Source organism: Phyllostomus discolor, chromosome 6 (genome assembly GCF_004126475.2).
Source record: "Phyllostomus discolor isolate MPI-MPIP mPhyDis1 chromosome 6, mPhyDis1.pri.v3, whole genome shotgun sequence".
In the NCBI taxonomy this organism is placed as follows: domain Eukaryota; kingdom Metazoa; phylum Chordata; class Mammalia; order Chiroptera; family Phyllostomidae; genus Phyllostomus; species Phyllostomus discolor.
Genome location: NC_040908.2, coordinates 123,255,292 through 123,272,047, shown reverse-complemented (window position 1 = coordinate 123,272,047; position 16,756 = coordinate 123,255,292). Strand labels below are relative to the sequence as shown.

Sequence of the window (16,756 nt, the reverse complement as noted above, 5' to 3'; positions counted from 1 at the left end):
ATAAGGTGAGATAGTGAACACAGATGTAAGAATACATTTGGGTTGAGAGGAGTAGTAGGGGAGGTATTTCCTGGTCTTTAGCAAAGCAGACAGCAAAATTCAGCAGACAGTAACCTTTGCTTTAGGTTTGACATGATTGTAGCAGCAAGAAAGGAGCTGCCTAAGGCAATGATCATACACACTAATCTGACATGATTGACAGTATAATGTCAGGCCTCTGTCCACAGAGATGCTCAAAATTTTGAGGTTAGAAAATGAGCAGTACTTTTATTCAATGATAGTCACTCATCAATTCACAAAATGGCTAACAAATATTAATGGAGCCCTTCTTTGTCCCAGTATGTGTTAAGCAATCAGACATTCATAAATCATGGGATTTATAATATGGCAAATGCAAACAATGTTTAAATAATCACAGGTTAATGATTGTTAAAATTATGTTATAGAAATCAGTATATGGTGAGAGGAAACAAAATTGAGATATAAAATTATTAAACTTGAAGGAGGCAGGTGTTAGCAAAGTAATAACAGTATATTTAAACCAAATCCTGCTAAATAGCTAAATGGGAGAAAGAGAAGTTGAGGAAATGCTTTTGTCTAAGGCATATTAAATCTTCCCACCCCCTTCCCCCCAAAAGATTTCAATGTCTTAATCACTGAAATTTGTGAATACATTACCTTAAATGACAAAGGGCATTTTTGCACATGTACTTAAGATTAGAGATTTTTGAGATAGAAAGATTATCCTGGATTATCCAGGTGATCCAACATAATTACATGAATTTTTAAGAGCAGAGAACCTTTCCTGCCTGTGGTCAGAGAGACATCTGACTATTGAAGCAAAACAACAAAAACCCTAAATAATTTTATTCTCACTCTCTCTGCCCAGTCCCAGAACCACCACTTTAGTAGAATTACTACAACAGGTCCCGTTGATCTGCTGTCTTCATCTCTCAAATCAGTCCGTATTACTTATACCTGCAGACATGCCATTCTTAACATCTGATTTTTCATCTTGTTTGTTGTAGAGATGAAATTGTCTTTTCTGGACCTCCTAAATTTAGACATTTCAAGCCTTTTCTGGGTACACCAAAATCTGCTTCACCCATATCATGCAAAATTATTTCTCACTCTTTGCCAAATTATACTCTCTATTCCAGCCAGACTAACATCCTTTATAGCTGCTATGTTCCCGCTAGTCTACTTCTTCTCCATAGTATAGTGACTGTGCATTGTATACATATAAATTTAATAGATGCCACTTGAAAAATAATCTCGATCTGTCCAAATTTTGTCCCTTCTTTAAGGGGTAAATCTGCTTGCTCCACTGCATAGTGTTTTGTTTCTACTACTCTTAAAATGTTAAACCTCTGTGCATCACCTATTTCATCTTTTCTGTTTAAAATCATATTCTGGAGTTTATTATAAATTCTATGCTGCACAGCTTTTCACATGTCCCCTTAGTTTTCCATGAAATAGTGAGCACTGTGGTACTGAACACATAGTAGGTGACAATAAATACTTATTGTTTAATAATTTATTACCTCAACATTCAAGTTCTTATCTCCTGCTTATCATCAACAACTTCCCCAAGACCTTCTCCCAGATTGGTCAAGTCTTTACACAACCCAATGGAGTTCATCGGGGTGGCAACAACAAGAATATATCTGCAATAAGAACTACAATGAGGAGATCTTTGTGCTCTGCAAAGTAGTGCATGGCAGATAGGGTGATGATGGGTACATAGAAAACAAACACAGCACAGGTGTGGGAGACACAAGTATTCATGGCCTTGAGTCTCTGTGCCAGAGATGCAATGCTGAGCACAGTCTTCAAGATAATCATGCAAGACACAACAATTAATGCCAAGTCCTGCATTGTACAGAGAGCAACAAAGAAGTCATAGAAAACATTGATCTTATTGTCAGAGCAGGCCAGCTTAATGATATCCTGATGCAGGCAGAATGAGTGAGACAGGAGATTTTTCTGACAATATTTTAGTCTCCTTAGAGTGAAGGGGAATGGAAGCATGAATAAAATGCTTCTGACAGCTAAGATCAGTCCCATTTTAGCAACTCTTTTGCTAGTGAAGAGGGAACTATATCTCAGTGGATTGTGAATGGCAAGAAAGCGATCCAAAGACATGACTAGAAGCACTGAAGATTCCATGACACCAAATCCATGGATGAAGAATTCTTGGACAAATCAGACATTGGGTGAAATTCCCATGACATTAAACAAGAAGATTCTCAGCATTGTAGGAAGGGAGGAAAAGGAGAGGCCCAGGTCAGAGATGGCCAACATGGCAAGGAAATAACACACAGGCTTGTGACATGAGGGCTCTGTCTTTATGATAAAGAGAATGATGCTGTTGCCCATGATGGCAGCCAGGTACATGAGACAAGTGGGGATGGAGAGCCAGATGTGGACATATTCCAGTCCTGGGACTCCAATCAGAAAAAAGGCTGGACCTCAGAGTTATTGAAAATAGACATGAGTGGAAATATGAGCTCTTTTTCCAGATCTGAAAATCACATAAGCGAAAAGAAGTCATACTTTTGTATAAAATTAAGTGTGATAGGGAAAAGCAGTTTTTTTATATACTGTACTCAGAAGCATATTTGACATAGTATTAATAAAATGCAATTTTCAACATTTATTAAAAATTCTTAAACCTGTTTATGTTCTCCAGTATAGTAATTTCACTTATAACAATTTATCCTAAAGTGTCAGTTTTCCAACATTTTTATCCAAATACCAAAAACAGGACTACTTTGATCGAGTCAGTGATATTCTGTGAAGATGGGACAATGTATTCCGGATACAATGTGTATAATACATCAACAACCATATGGACCTCAATAATGAGCATACATGTGTCTGGGGACAAAGACATACAAAGTAAGAGTGGCTCCACTTACCACCTCTTCCAGTAACATACTCAGGAATTTTTTTCTATATACTTATGGGTGTTTTTATTGAAAGTCTACACACAGACAGAGAATTAAAGAACAAAAAAAATATCCTTTATGCTAATCTTCATTTAAGAGTCCTTTCTCTAATGAATCCTACTTTAAATAGTAGACCCAAACTAATAACAACTGGAAGAGATGGGTTTTGGAGTTTCTTTTTTCTGGAAGAGGTTAGTAAATGTTTTAAATTATCTTTCAAAAAGAAGATGAATACATACATTTATAGATAAGCAAAACCTTAGAAAATGCAAAGCTCTTAGACCTGCACACAACAAATGCTAAAAGAAATTATCTGGCTAAAGTAAACTAAACTATAAGATGAAAACTCAGATAAACAAAAAAGAATGAAGAATGTTAAAAGGAGTATATGTGACTAAACATAAAGTATTATTTTCTTAATTTATGGAAAAATAATTTACATTTTAAAGTTAAAAAATTACCAGGTATTGAGAAATTAATAACATATGTAGAACTATGTATTTGGCAATAATTTCATACAGGTTAAAAATAGATAAATTGAATTAAACTGTTGAAAGTTTTCACATAACCTACAGGGCAGTATAATATTAATTCATGGTAGACTCTGTAAATTAAGGTTACATACCATAATCCAAGGAGCAATTACAAACAAACAAAAAACCCCAGAGAATTGTCAAAATGTCTATTGAGAAAATAAAATAGAATATTGAAACACACGTGAATTGATTTGATTTAAAGATTAAAAAAGTGAGCAAAGGTATAACAGAGAAAACAGGACAATGAAGAAACAAAACAATGGTGGACATAAAACAAAGGTGTTAATAATTATAGTAACTGTGATTGGCTGAAGACTTCAATGACAAAACAAAAGTTGCAGATGAACTATAATGACAAAGATAGGTTAAAAGTATAAGAGGACATGTAATACATACCAATGTATATGATGAATGTAGCCATAATATTTCAGAGCACATGGAATTTAAAGCAAGCCATATCACCAAGAAAAAGAAGAGATTTTGCAGAGATAAAAAGAACTTGTAACAACCTTAATGCTTATACATGTAACAAGAAAGCTTCAAAAATCACAAAGAAGAAGGAATAGAAGTAGAAAAAAAAAGACAAATTCATAATCAGATTTGGAGATTTTAGCACTTCCCTGGTTGAATGCTACTTGGTTGCAGATGTAGGTAAAACCATTTGAGCTGATCCCTTCAGGTTTCTGCATCATAGTATATGTAAATTATATTTCAATAATAACAGAAAAAACACCTACAATGATTATAAGAGAAAAAAAGAAACAAAGATATGGTGAACCTAAACTAATATGTCAAGTTATTTGAAATTAGTTTCTTTGTAGGCCCAACTGTTTTCCTTAATATCTGGGGTAGAGCAGGCTCTTCTTAATTTGGTCAGGGCTCCAAAATCTGTGGAACACCTTAGTCTAAACTAAAACTATGACTTTGAACCCAGTCCTTTTCTGGGTATTTCTGGGAAATTTCTCAGGGAAATCGTTTGTTTGGAGAGGGTAGTGAAGCTGGAGGAATTGGTGTCCCATGAGTACAAAACTCAGAAGGCAGCTCAGGGAATCTGGGATCTATAAATAAAGATCTTGGGCACTGAAGCTGAGAAGCCTCTAGCCTAAAGTCCTTTCTGTTTCCCTCTGTGGTGATATGGTAAGTTTAGCAGGGTCCTAACATAATGTTGTCTTATAATAGGTCTTAGTCTCCTGGTGTCTGAAACAGAGTGTTCTAAGAACAGCAACTTAAAGAAAGCTATGAATAAGCCTGACTGTCTGAAATCTCCATAATTTTTATATAGAAGGGACTTAATTAAAAAAATTAATTGTCATGGGGGAATGGAAGGAGCTTTTTCTTGGAGCTATGTTTGCCTGACAAGAGGAGAATTTAACTTAAATTTGGGGAAGAAGCTATGAAAGTTAAAAATGCACTAAATCTCCTTATAGCCACCCATTTTCACTATTCACTTCACCCACCTATCTATGGTTCGTCTTTAAAAAAATCATCCACTTATTCATGCACAGTTAGACAAAATGCTAGCTAGAGACAGAGCTCTATATGACATAGAGACTGAGAAACAGAAAAACTAGTCTGGCAAAAGGCTAAATTTTATCTGGCTAAGCAAAGAATTGGAAGGCAGATTTCCCAGGTTTAGAAGTCAAGCTGTGGATAACCATATTGGCCACTAGACTAAAAAATACTCCCCAGGCTTTAGTCTGGGGAGTAAAGACAAGTGATATGACATTATGATCTCAGGTTATTAGAAGAAGTTTCTAATAGAAACCAGGGAACAACTTAGTTATGTCAAATGAGTCATATGCAATTGGAGAGGAAGTAATATACAAGCAGTAGAGGGTAGTGCTTGGCATTCAGAAGGAGAGTAAGACACAGCTAGGTTTGACTTCCAGTTCTCTTTCTTACTGCTTGTTTCTTTCTTTCCCAATTTATAGAGTAGAGGTAATAATAGTACTTGCCCTGTGAGGTTGTTCTAAGAATTAAATAAAATGACATATAGAAAGAGTTTAAGATATCATTCATCTGAGAAAGTATCCCTGAATTTTAATTCTTATTAGCAATAAGATTTGGGGCTTTCTCTCATAACACTTTACTTGAGAAATATTTGAGTAACTTTTCTACATAAGACACTGTTCTTAGAAAGTAAATGTATTCGACTCTTTTGACAATAACTGTTGTTAGTAAGATGTTTATTATGTTTCAAATTGATCAGGGATTTACCAGCTATATCTCTTATCCTTAACATAATTCTGATATTTTACTACTTCCTGTTCGGCAGTAAGGCTGTGAGGCTTCACATATAAATACCTGTTTTCAAGTTCACATAAAAAGTAGAGCAAACATTTTGAAAATAGAACTACCTACATATGAAATTAGCCTAACGCAATGTCTGCATATAGTAATTATCCCCAGTGTTCTCGTTTTCCCCTCTTTTTAAACTATCTTTCCATGCTTTACTCCCATCTCACCTTATTAAGAGCCATCTCTTATCTTCCTCACCTCTGGATCTGGCTGAGCAGGTATTGACTATGTATGTGCCCTTGCTTTTTTACAGTTTCACAGCTGGTGCTACTTGCTGAATTTTGCCCCCAACAATTTCTATGGGCCATTTAGCTCCCCTCTGATGCAATCTTTTTCAGAAATAAAATTGAAATGACTTGTATTAATTAAAATAGTTTTAGAGGTAGTGCTATAAGGCACTGGGACTGGCATGTAATAAATTTAAGGCTTCAGCCTACTTTGAGATTTATATTACCTATTACATCACTAATTTTTATATATCCTCCCTTATAATGCAATTTCCTTGTGCTTTATTCAGTTTTTAAACATATTAATCAAAACAAGATAGAAACATGGTATAACTGAAAGCTTAAAATCAAATAACAGTTCAAAACATATGTGTTTATAACAATATTTTTTCAAGAAATTTATCTTTTAGAGAGATTCAGTTTTAAAATTTGCTTCAGTTTTAAAATTTGAAAAGCAGGAATAATAATATCATGTGAGGGCTAAATAAAATAACAAATATAAAATATCCAGCACAATGCAATAAAGGTTAATATCCACCCATCTTATTACCCTATTTTCTCTTTCAATCCACTCTAATTTTCTTTTTTTCTTCCCCAAATTTAGCATCTGGGAACAAAGTAAAGTTTCTTATGTATCTATTTATGAAGAGATTTATTTATTTATGTATTTAATAATTACATAATGACATATACAAAGGCTAATAGCTATCCTGATAAGTATATTTTTAATTTCACATATTCTATTCATTGCACTTAAATTTAATTATTTTAATATTTTATAAAAAATACTCTTTTAAACTAATATTAACCCTGTTTTTCTATATTGTATTTTTAAAATACAGGAAATATATTGTCACTTCAATTAATATGTGATAGTGTCTTAATAAACATGATTTGTTCATTTAATATTTGTTAATAATATTTAACAAATATTATTGAGAATTTACTGTATGCCTATAAACAAAAATCTGAAGTTTTAAGGAGTGTTTATTCAGGTAATAATTTGGAAACGCAGAAATATAGCCCTCTATATGAACTGAGAATACATTACAGATTAAGGAATTTTGCGCAACGTTTATTAAAGCAAAAGTTACAAAGAGGTGCTTATCAAAGGGATGGGTTGTAGGGGAAACAGGACCGTAAACTTACATTAATTGTTTTCTGATTGGTGAAGACAACTAAACTTTCAATGGTTGCCTGACTCAGTGATTAAGCAAGTGGTATTGTAAGGGGAGAGCAATGGATAATATATGATTAAACATTTATCAAGTCCTAGTTTCAGCTCAGAGCTGTAGAACAAAAAGTCTGTCTTTGATCACACAGTTATAGTATGGGGAGTATTATTTATCAGCAATGCAAGGAGTACAACTTATCAAAGAGTGCAATCAGCAAGGGGTGGGGCAGGGGGCTGCTGGTTCTGGAGTCCAAAAGGACAAAATCATGCCTTGCAAGCAGCTTAAGAGCCCAAGCTACAAAAATCCAAATTTGGGGCCATAAAATATGATAATTAAGTTCTTATAAGCCCTCATGGCAGAGGTGAACAAAGGCAATTAAATTTGCCTTCTTAAAGTAAAAATTATATGAGACCTATTTAAGAGAAATAAGAACAATGGAATAGAGTATGACTATACTGGTCAGTGAAGTCCTCTCTGAGCATGTGACTTTTGAGAAAGAGCAATTAGAGCCAAGGAAACAGCATTTATAGCAGTTCTGAGACAGGAAGACTGTTGCAATGTTTGAGGAGTAGCACAAAGAAATGTGGTCGTAGCACACTAAAGAGGTTTCTAGAGGCCTTATCTTATTAGTGCTTATCAGCTACATTAAAAACTATAGATTTTATTGTAAGTATGAAGGAAAATACCAAAGAAATGAGAGATAAGTTGCATAATAAAAACTTTTCCATTTATGATTTTGCTGCTTTTATTTTGATAATTGAACCTTTAAATAAAAGTTTATCTAATCCATATATTACTTAGACAAGTTTTGCAAACAAGGAGGAAAGGAGAGGCGGCATTAAAAATAACTTTGATGATGGCATATAGAACGAAGTTGAAAAATGGTCCCAGGAATCAGGAAGAGAGACAAGAAACAAGCAGCACTTCCTTTTTTTTCCCCCACAGGCTTAAAGTATACAATTTATTTTGACATTTGTAAACATCCAAGAAATCATCAACACAATCAAGACAGTGAACATATACATCACTCACAAAAGCTTTCTCAGGCCCATGTGTAATGCCTCCCTCCCCCTCCCTTCCCCTCAAACCGCTGATCTGCTTCCCATCACTACACATTGGCTTGCTTGTACAAGGGATTAGGATGCATGCGGTCTGGCATGTGTCTGCTGTTACATCTGGCAGCTTTCATGCAGCATAATTATTTTGAAATTCATCCAGGTTATTGTATCAATTTTTCATTCCATTTTGTTCCTCAGTAGTATTTCATTTTATGGATATGATTTGTTTACCCATTTCCTTGTTAATAAACATTTGGGTTATTTATAATTTCTAGCTATTAAAAATAAAACTGCTGTAAATATTTGTTTACAAGTCTGTGTGAGTATAGACTTTTATTTTCTTATGTGCCTAGAAGAGGAATGTCTGAATTATATGGTAGACAACTGTGTCTATCTTTTTTAAAAAATGCTAAATAGTTTTCCAAAATGACTGTTGTATCATTTTACATTCCTCACAGTGTATATGAGTTCTGGTTGCTCTGGTTCCCTGCCAAGATCTTGTAGAGTAAGTCTTTTAAATGTTATCCATTCTAATGTGTGTGGAGTAACATCTCATTGTGGTTTTAAGTTGCATTTCATTAATGACTAATGGGATTCAGTATCTTCTTACACGCTTATTTTCCATCTGTGTATCTAAAGATACAAGCAGCACTTCTGATCCTTCCAAAGCCAGAAGGTTAAACCCATGCTGAAAAAAAGATTGACTTAGTAGGGGGATATTTAGGGAGATTAATGTTTTATGAGTTAAATGAATTTGTCCTTGTGCTATTGCGATTTATAATAAGAAATGCTCGTTTGATCTTCATTCCTGTTCTTAGCACAGAGCTCTGTTGGAATTTCCTAAGTGATAGGAGCAAGAAAGATGTCTTTTGTCACCTTAATGATGTGACTTTTGGACCTCACCTACTTTGGGGGCCGGTTGCCACGAGAACCAACCCTGTAGATTAGAGAGTTGTAACTTTCAGTCTTCTCCCAATCTCTGACCTCCCAGGTTGGGGGAGGGCTAGAGGTTGAATCAATTTCCAATGACCAATGATTAATCAATTATGCCTATGTAAAGAAGGATCCATAAAAGCCCCAAAAGACAGGATTTGGAGAGCTTTCAGGTGGGTGAACACATGGAGATGTGGAGCAGGGTGGCACACTCAGGGAAGCATGAAAGTTCCGGGCCCTTGCCATATAGCTTGCCCTGTGCATCTCTTACATCTGACTTTTCCTGAGTTATGTACTTTTATAACACACTGATAATCTAGTAAGTAAATGGGTTTCTCTAGTACTATGAACTGCTCCAGCAAATAAATCAAACCCAAGGTGGGAGTGGTGGGAACTTTTGATTTATAGCCATCTGGTCACAAGCAGAACCCAGACTTGTGACTGGCATCTGAAGTCCAAGAAGAGGGTGGTGGAACCCTCCTATCTGTAGCCAATTGATCAGAAGCACAGTTGATAACCTGGAATTTGATTGGCATTTGAAGTTGAGAAGAGGGTTTATCTTGTAGGACTGAGCCCTTAACCTGCAAGATATGATGGTATCTCAGAAGAGATAGGGTCAGAATTGAGTTGAATAATTTTATGACACCCTGCTGGTGTTCTGACAATTGCTTGGTGTTGTGTGGGAAGCCCCCCTCCTCTTCCACTACACAGAATGTAAACCAATTCATTTAAAAAGATTCAATTAATAGTGATTGAATATGCTTTATTTGTCAGGAAATGTGCTTGGTGTCGCTAATATCAAGATCATTAATATTAAGGCACAGACTGATCTTCTTCATGAACTCACTGGCTACTGAGGAAGGCAGATAAGTAAATAACACATCACAGGACAATTTCAGTACTGTATCAGAGTTAGAATGCAAGTTATGGTAAAGCTACACGAACTCTGCTTGGAGTGATCAGGAACAAGCCGCTCCTGAGTTGACCTAATTAGAGTTGTCAAAGAGCTAGTAACATGGTTTTAAAAGACCTCTGCATACTTTCACACTGGAAATTTTAGAGCGGAGGGGGTGGCCTAACACAGATCATGACTTAACTGCTCTATCATTTGGGAAAGGCAGCTCAGGTTCCTAGAAGAACGGTCCTTAATGACAACTCACTTTGGAGAATGCGACAACTCCTCGCTTTGGAGAATGAACCACTTGAAAAGCTGTGTTTCTGATTCCTAACACTGTTGCCAAGAGTCCACTGACACAGTGGAGCCTCTCAATTAAACCCTCACTTTCTGTAGGTAAAAGGGTAGAAACTAACATGCTGCCTGGATCTTGGAACCTCATTGTCCATGATGAACTTAATTCCATTAAAAGAAACCTCTCAAAGGTGCATAGGTACCTTTTCAGTTGTCTGTGAAAAAATATATAGTTATAGAACATCTGTGTATTTTAGGGTGTCAGAAAAAAATAGATTCAGACAATACCAGTCTCCCTCATCACCAACAGTCCAATTGATAAGCCACATTATATAGTCTATGTTGGACTGTAGAGAAAGTTCAAGAATCCCTTCTCTCCTCCCAGGTCAAGGATGAAGAAAACTGCTATGGATTAGTCATTTTTAAGGACATTCTATCTGTTCACTGTGAAGAGAGCATTAACAGTGAAGCTCACAAGACCTATTTTCTGTCCTATCTTTGTATTGCTTCCTGTGGAGAAATTATGAAGAAAATCACCTTTTAAGTAAAATCACCTTTAGAAGCTCCAGGCCTGGCCCAAAAACTGCCTGGAGCAAAAATCTCTAGAAAAGAGAAACTACTTATTATTGGCTATTTAAAAAATCTAATTCTTGCAGTTTCATCTTTCAAAAAAAAATCTAGGATCACTCTGGAACAAGGAAAAAACATTATCTTGTAGTTCAGCTTGACTATAAAATTTTTTCATTGGAGTAAGAATACGGACAGGCAAGCCAAAGAGTAAAGGGGGAATTTATTTGCAGGTCACTACTCTGTACATGGGTAGTTTTTTCTGAGGACATTGTGGAGAAGTGTGAGTGATCAAGACAGTATTTAGATTTCTGGTTCTCTCTGTCAATTTACATTATCCGACTATCACCAATTGTCTTTTTTAAAGAAATAGCTCATTCATTTATTCTTTAATATGAGAAATCTCTCAAATTGTATTTTCTTTGTTTATGTCTCAGACGAAAGCACTTAAAGGAGTGAGGTAAGTGTAATAGACACATTGAAAGTGCCACTTCAGATCTGGGAATAAATATTTTCCAATTGATTTATCATGCACACTCTCAATTCCTCTAACACTGAGGTCACCACCTTCTTCCTGGTTGGAATCCCAGGACTGGAGCACCTTCATGTGTGGATCTCTATCCCCATCTGCTTCATGTGCCTGGTGGCCATCCTCGGCAACTGCATCATCCTCTTTGTGATCAGAACAGAACCCTCACTCCATGCACCCATGTACTATTTCCTTTCCATGTTGGCTACTGCTGACCTGGGCCTCTCTCTCTCATCCCTTCCCACTATGCTAAGGACCTTTGTTTTTAATGCTACTGGAATTTCCCCAAATGCCTGCTTTGCTCAAGAATTCTTGATCCATGGATTCATGGATTTGGAGTCCTCAGTGCTTCTGATAATGTCTTTTGACCGCTTTTTGGCCATACGCAACCCTCTGAGATACAGCTCCATCCTCACCAATGCCAGAGTTGCTAAGCTGTGCCTGGTGTTTTTCACTAAAAGCATGCTCTTAATGCTTCCATTTCCTTTAGCTCTCAAAAGTTTGACATATTGTAAGAAAAGCCTGCTTTCTCACTCATATTGTCTCCATCAGGATGTCATGAACCTGGCTTGCTCTGACAACACACTTGACTTTTTCTACGGTTTTTTTGTTGCCCTCTGTATGATGTCAGACAGTGTGCTTGTTGCTGTGTCCTACGTATTCATCCTGAAGACTGTGATGGGAATTGGATCCCATAAGGAACGGCTCAAGGCCCTCAACACCTGTGTCTCACACATATGTGCTGTGCTCATCTTCTATGTGCCCATCACTGTTTTGGCCTTTATGCACCGCTTTGGCAAGCATGAGTCCCCAAGTGCCACAATCCTCATTGCTGACATTTTCTTGATAGTGCCACCTCTGATGAACCCCATTGTATACTGTGTAAAGACACAGCAAATTCGTGAGAAAATCCTGGGAAAATTGGGTCTAAAATAAAGGTATGGGGAAAAGTGAGGCAGAGTCAGCCAGAATTAGAGAATTAAATAATACCTTTCTATTTAAGTATTATGAATGATTCATCTACATTTTTTTAACCATTCTTACAAACAGCACAACATATGGACAGGGTACTGATGTCTGTGAGCTTGAGACCGACATGGGCAATATTATTAAAATCATGAGTCAGTCCACTGACACAGAATTTCAGTGACACTGTTAGCAGCACTGGAATAAATGTGCATGGAAGCTAAGATTGTGCCCCTTTATAGAGAATGAATGCTAAAGGAGCTGGAAGTTAAAGGATGCCACCCCAATCCAGTTACTGATTTTCTTTCAAGCAGCTTCAGACATGTTGTATTTGTTGAGGAGTCTTCAGTCAATTTAATGCAAATTCCTGATCTCCCATTTAAGTGAATGAAGTCTGTTGTCAGAAGAATTGGTTGAAGATTTTATCCCTTTGCACTTTCCTTAATAGTCACATAGGAATGACCATTGGTTCTCCTTAATGTAGGGTTCCCTAAGCCTTGAATTATGACTATAAACTCTCTCTTTAATATAGCCATTTTTTCTCTATACAAAGGCTTCCAAAAAGTTATAGTTACTAAAAGGAGAATAGAGGGACTATTTTGCTACTGGAGAGAAATAGAAAAGCTAATAGCAAAGAAACTTTTTAAGCATTGATGTTATTGATTACCTTGAAATATAGGTTCTAAAATAATGACTCTCATGTTTGTTTGGATACTTGGTATTCTTAATTATGATAATTCAATTACATTAAACAAGCTAAAAATCATTTTTACCTAGCAGAAAAATGACCATATAGTTAGCAATATGAAATTATATTCATATATATATGGTTCCATTTAAAAAAAGATAAATAGCAAACTAAATATGATTAGCTATCTCAAATTATTTTCTATAAAATTCATTTGTTTCATGTTTATCTGTTACTTGTAAGTACTTCTTAGCAGGCAAAGATATAAAACATAAAATGTAGAGTAGGTCAACCAACCCTTAAAATTTTGTACCGTGAATTGGGAGAAAACCATTGGTAATGAATTTCAATGTTTCACTGCTGAGGTGAACTCACAAATAATTAACATCATTTCTATTTTAAAGAATCATTTTGAAAAAGTTCTCTGATAAATAAATATTCTTATACATTGTGCATCCCCAGGTGAGTTCAACTGAGTTCTTCTTATTCAATAGCTGAGCCTATCTGTAACACCTGGTCTAATCCAGGAAGGGAGGACAGCCTTTGACGCCTCCTTCCAGGTGGTTTCCAATTATGCTATAATTATCAGTTCACATGTCCGTCTTTCTTACTCATGTTTTGTTTTCTCAAAAGAACTGTACACATCAAATTTGTTGGCATATCTCCAGTACTTGTACAGTGTATATAAATGACATTTTCCCACTTGTCTAGAAAAAAATTGTAACAGCAACAAAAAAAATCCTTTGCTGCAGAATATGATGATAAATTACAAGCTCAAAGAACATCTGAAATGACAGAAAACCTGCTGCCAAATCAATAAGAAGTAACTGTAAATTTTAAGTCAAAAAAGCCTGCCCTGAAAAACAGTTTGTGTCCTGTTTAAGCACAAGAAAAAGCTTGTCATGAAAGAAATATGGAAGAATATTTATTCCCCTTTTAGTATGTGTCCTCAACTCAGAAACTGAAATCTTTAAAAGTCAGAAACAGCCCAAGTGGTGAGATGTCAATAAAGGTTATTTCTGAATCAGAAGAGTGAATAGAGTAAAATGTATTTGTTTCCCTCAATTATAATACAGATTTAGTACATTTTCAATCAAGGTTCAAGAAATATTTCACTGAGAATTTACCAAAACAATTCTAAAAATAGATTTATAAGAGTAAAGTGGAGAATATATGTAGGACAAAAAAATAGAAACTATAATAAAGTTTCACATAATAGTGACATTTATTAAAAAGATTAAAATTGTGAGTAGTTTCTTCAATAAATCAATAAGAAAAAGAAAAACCAAAATTTGGGAACTGCCCTGCCTGGTATCAGAAGCTGTAACCCCCACCAAGGCTAAGGCTGAGGGAGTGGCCTTGGACCATAAACCAGCAAGGAGACAAAAGCTTATCTCCCTGGCAGGAGCACTGCTTCTGCTGCTTCATTCATAACTGAACCCCAAAGCTTCATCAGTTAGCCAATGACAGGTAAGATTCCCCAAGGGGGGAACGATCTAAGACAGGCACGATTATGTAGGAGGCCCCCAAGGAAGGACTTTGGGGGCTACAGCAAAAAGGGGTGATGGACCCTTGCTCCTCGGCTTTGACATAGCCTGAGTCCTCATCATCTGGGAGAAAATCTCCTAATCTCTTGGTTGCCTTAGTTCCCTTGTTCCACCTAAGCCTGAAACAATGACAGCGTGGTGCAGCTCTGTGCTGAAAAGGGAGGGTACCCCGGGTGATCAGGCCTAAGAAAGAATATGTAAAGTCCTGTGAAACCTGCTTTGTTTAGAATGCTCTCAGTTGAATGATAAGGGTCCAAGGAAGAAGTAAATTTGTTCTTTAAAGTTTTATAGCTCTTTGACCCTGACTCAAAATAGGCCCTCAGACTTCCTTGTTATCTATTGTTTGATCCTTACTTCCTAGCAATGAGTAATGAGCTTTTACCTGAATTCTTATTCAGACAAAACCAGTAAAAAGCCTCTCCAGAGGGGGAACAGGGGAGGGGAACAGGGCGCTCTCCCCACCAGGGAGGGTGGCCAAGCGGTGCCCTCCAGGAGAGAGGGTGGTGAAGGCGCTCCCCATGTGAGGAGTGGCCCTGCTGTTCCTATTCCCCCACAGGACCTGGTTGTCTCTGTGTATGTTTTTCTCGCATGTTGATGAACATCCACAGCCGAGATGGATACTGCTTGTCGGTATCCATCCACACCAAAATAAACACATTGCAATATACTATACATGATATGAAAATAACATGTAATTAGGGAATACCAGAACATTGTTGAAAATAGATTGGTTATTCAAATAATATTGGCAGAAAAAAATTACAACCTATTTAAAAAACCATATTTGTGTGTGAACATTTATCCACACAAAATAAACTAAAACAAATTAAGAATTAAATACAAAAATAATTTTAAAACTTACTTAAACATATGTAAATAAATACTCTGTAAGTACTCTGTAGATGAAAACAATTTTCTTAGGAAATGACAAAAATGGAAAAGCAGAAAAAGGGTTATGTATTTCATTGAAAAGCAATTAGATACATAAATAACATTTAAATAGTTATAGTTTAGATGATAATAACATAGGATATATTTAGTGCTTACCAGGTACCAGACATTGAGCTATAAATTTGCCTGTACTAACTCTAACAACTTTTGCAAGGATGTAGGAAGTTAGATCTTATTACCTCCCCATGTTTTGTGGATTAAGAAGATAAAGTTTTGAAAAATTAAGCAACATTTCTAAGGACATAAGTATAAAGTGTTAGGAGCTTGAACAAAATCCAGGCAATGTTTCCAGAGCCTACAAACCCATCCAATAAGCTAGAGAAACTGTCGTTTTACTGCCTTTGATATTTAATTATTTACATTCTTGGAGTCTAAGAACATATGTGTATCACACACACAACAGGTGTGATATTTATAAGAACATATAGAGAGGGTTATTTTCTATAATAAAACTACTGCCAACTATGAAAATGTTAAATAATAGAAAATGGTCACATAAACCATTATATACAAATAATATTGATATTAAATATTACCCACCTATGCATCACAGCATCAACCACTAAGTGGTATTTACTAAGCACTGAAGTAGATGTTAAAGATTAAATAAAACATGAAATGTAGGCCCACTGTCAAGGAGCTTACAATCTGGTGATGGGGAAAGCAAATAAACAAATAAATTCACTTAGTAAAGTATGGTAAGTTTAAGCATATGTAGTAAAGAGTACAAATAAAAAAATGACAACTTGCCTATTTTAGCAGAGAATCAAAGGAAAGCTTCCTGGAGGAAGTAAGATCTGATATAAAATATGATATAATAGAAAACAATGAATAATATCAAGTGAATAAATAAGATATGCATTTGAATATGCAGTATTATCCTAGTTTATAAATATGTATGTGTGTGTACATATATTGGCTTAGTTTAAAAAATTACATCATAGATCATATAGTCTCTCATTAAGGATTCTGAGTGATTTTTATCTCTGTAATACTTTTCTGTTTCTCAATATATTCAAAATTTTAATGATATACAATACAAGGTGGAGCAAAAATAGGCTTATAGTTGAGAGTATGCAAAACACAGAGTTTACTCTTGTATTATTATTTATTAATCACTGTATTATTTTCCACATGAACA

General features: G+C 35.6%; 2 protein-coding genes across 2 annotated transcripts; one reads left to right on the top strand and one right to left on the bottom strand.

Moving 5' to 3' along the window:
* Window positions 1-1,560: 1,560 nt before the first annotated feature.
* Window positions 1,561-2,495, bottom strand: LOC114500617 (olfactory receptor 51A7). Its single transcript, XM_028517339.1, is given in 2 exon segments — window positions 1,561-2,465; window positions 2,468-2,495. Coding segments are annotated over 2 exon segments (933 nt in total).
* Window positions 2,496-11,426: 8,931 nt separating this feature from the next.
* On the top strand, window positions 11,427-13,103 carry LOC114500604 (olfactory receptor 51A7-like). The gene has a single exon (XM_028517326.2). The coding sequence runs from the start codon at window positions 11,464-11,466 to the stop codon at window positions 12,397-12,399; it is 936 nt and encodes a 311-aa protein (XP_028373127.1). The 5' UTR covers window positions 11,427-11,463; the 3' UTR covers window positions 12,400-13,103.
* Window positions 13,104-16,756: the final 3,653 nt, after the last annotated feature.

What these genes read in the sequence shown, in the direction of transcription:
- LOC114500604 (XM_028517326.2), top strand. Translation starts at nt 11,464, where the DNA reads ATGCACACTCTCAATTCCTCTAACACTGAGGTCACCACCTTCTTCCTG.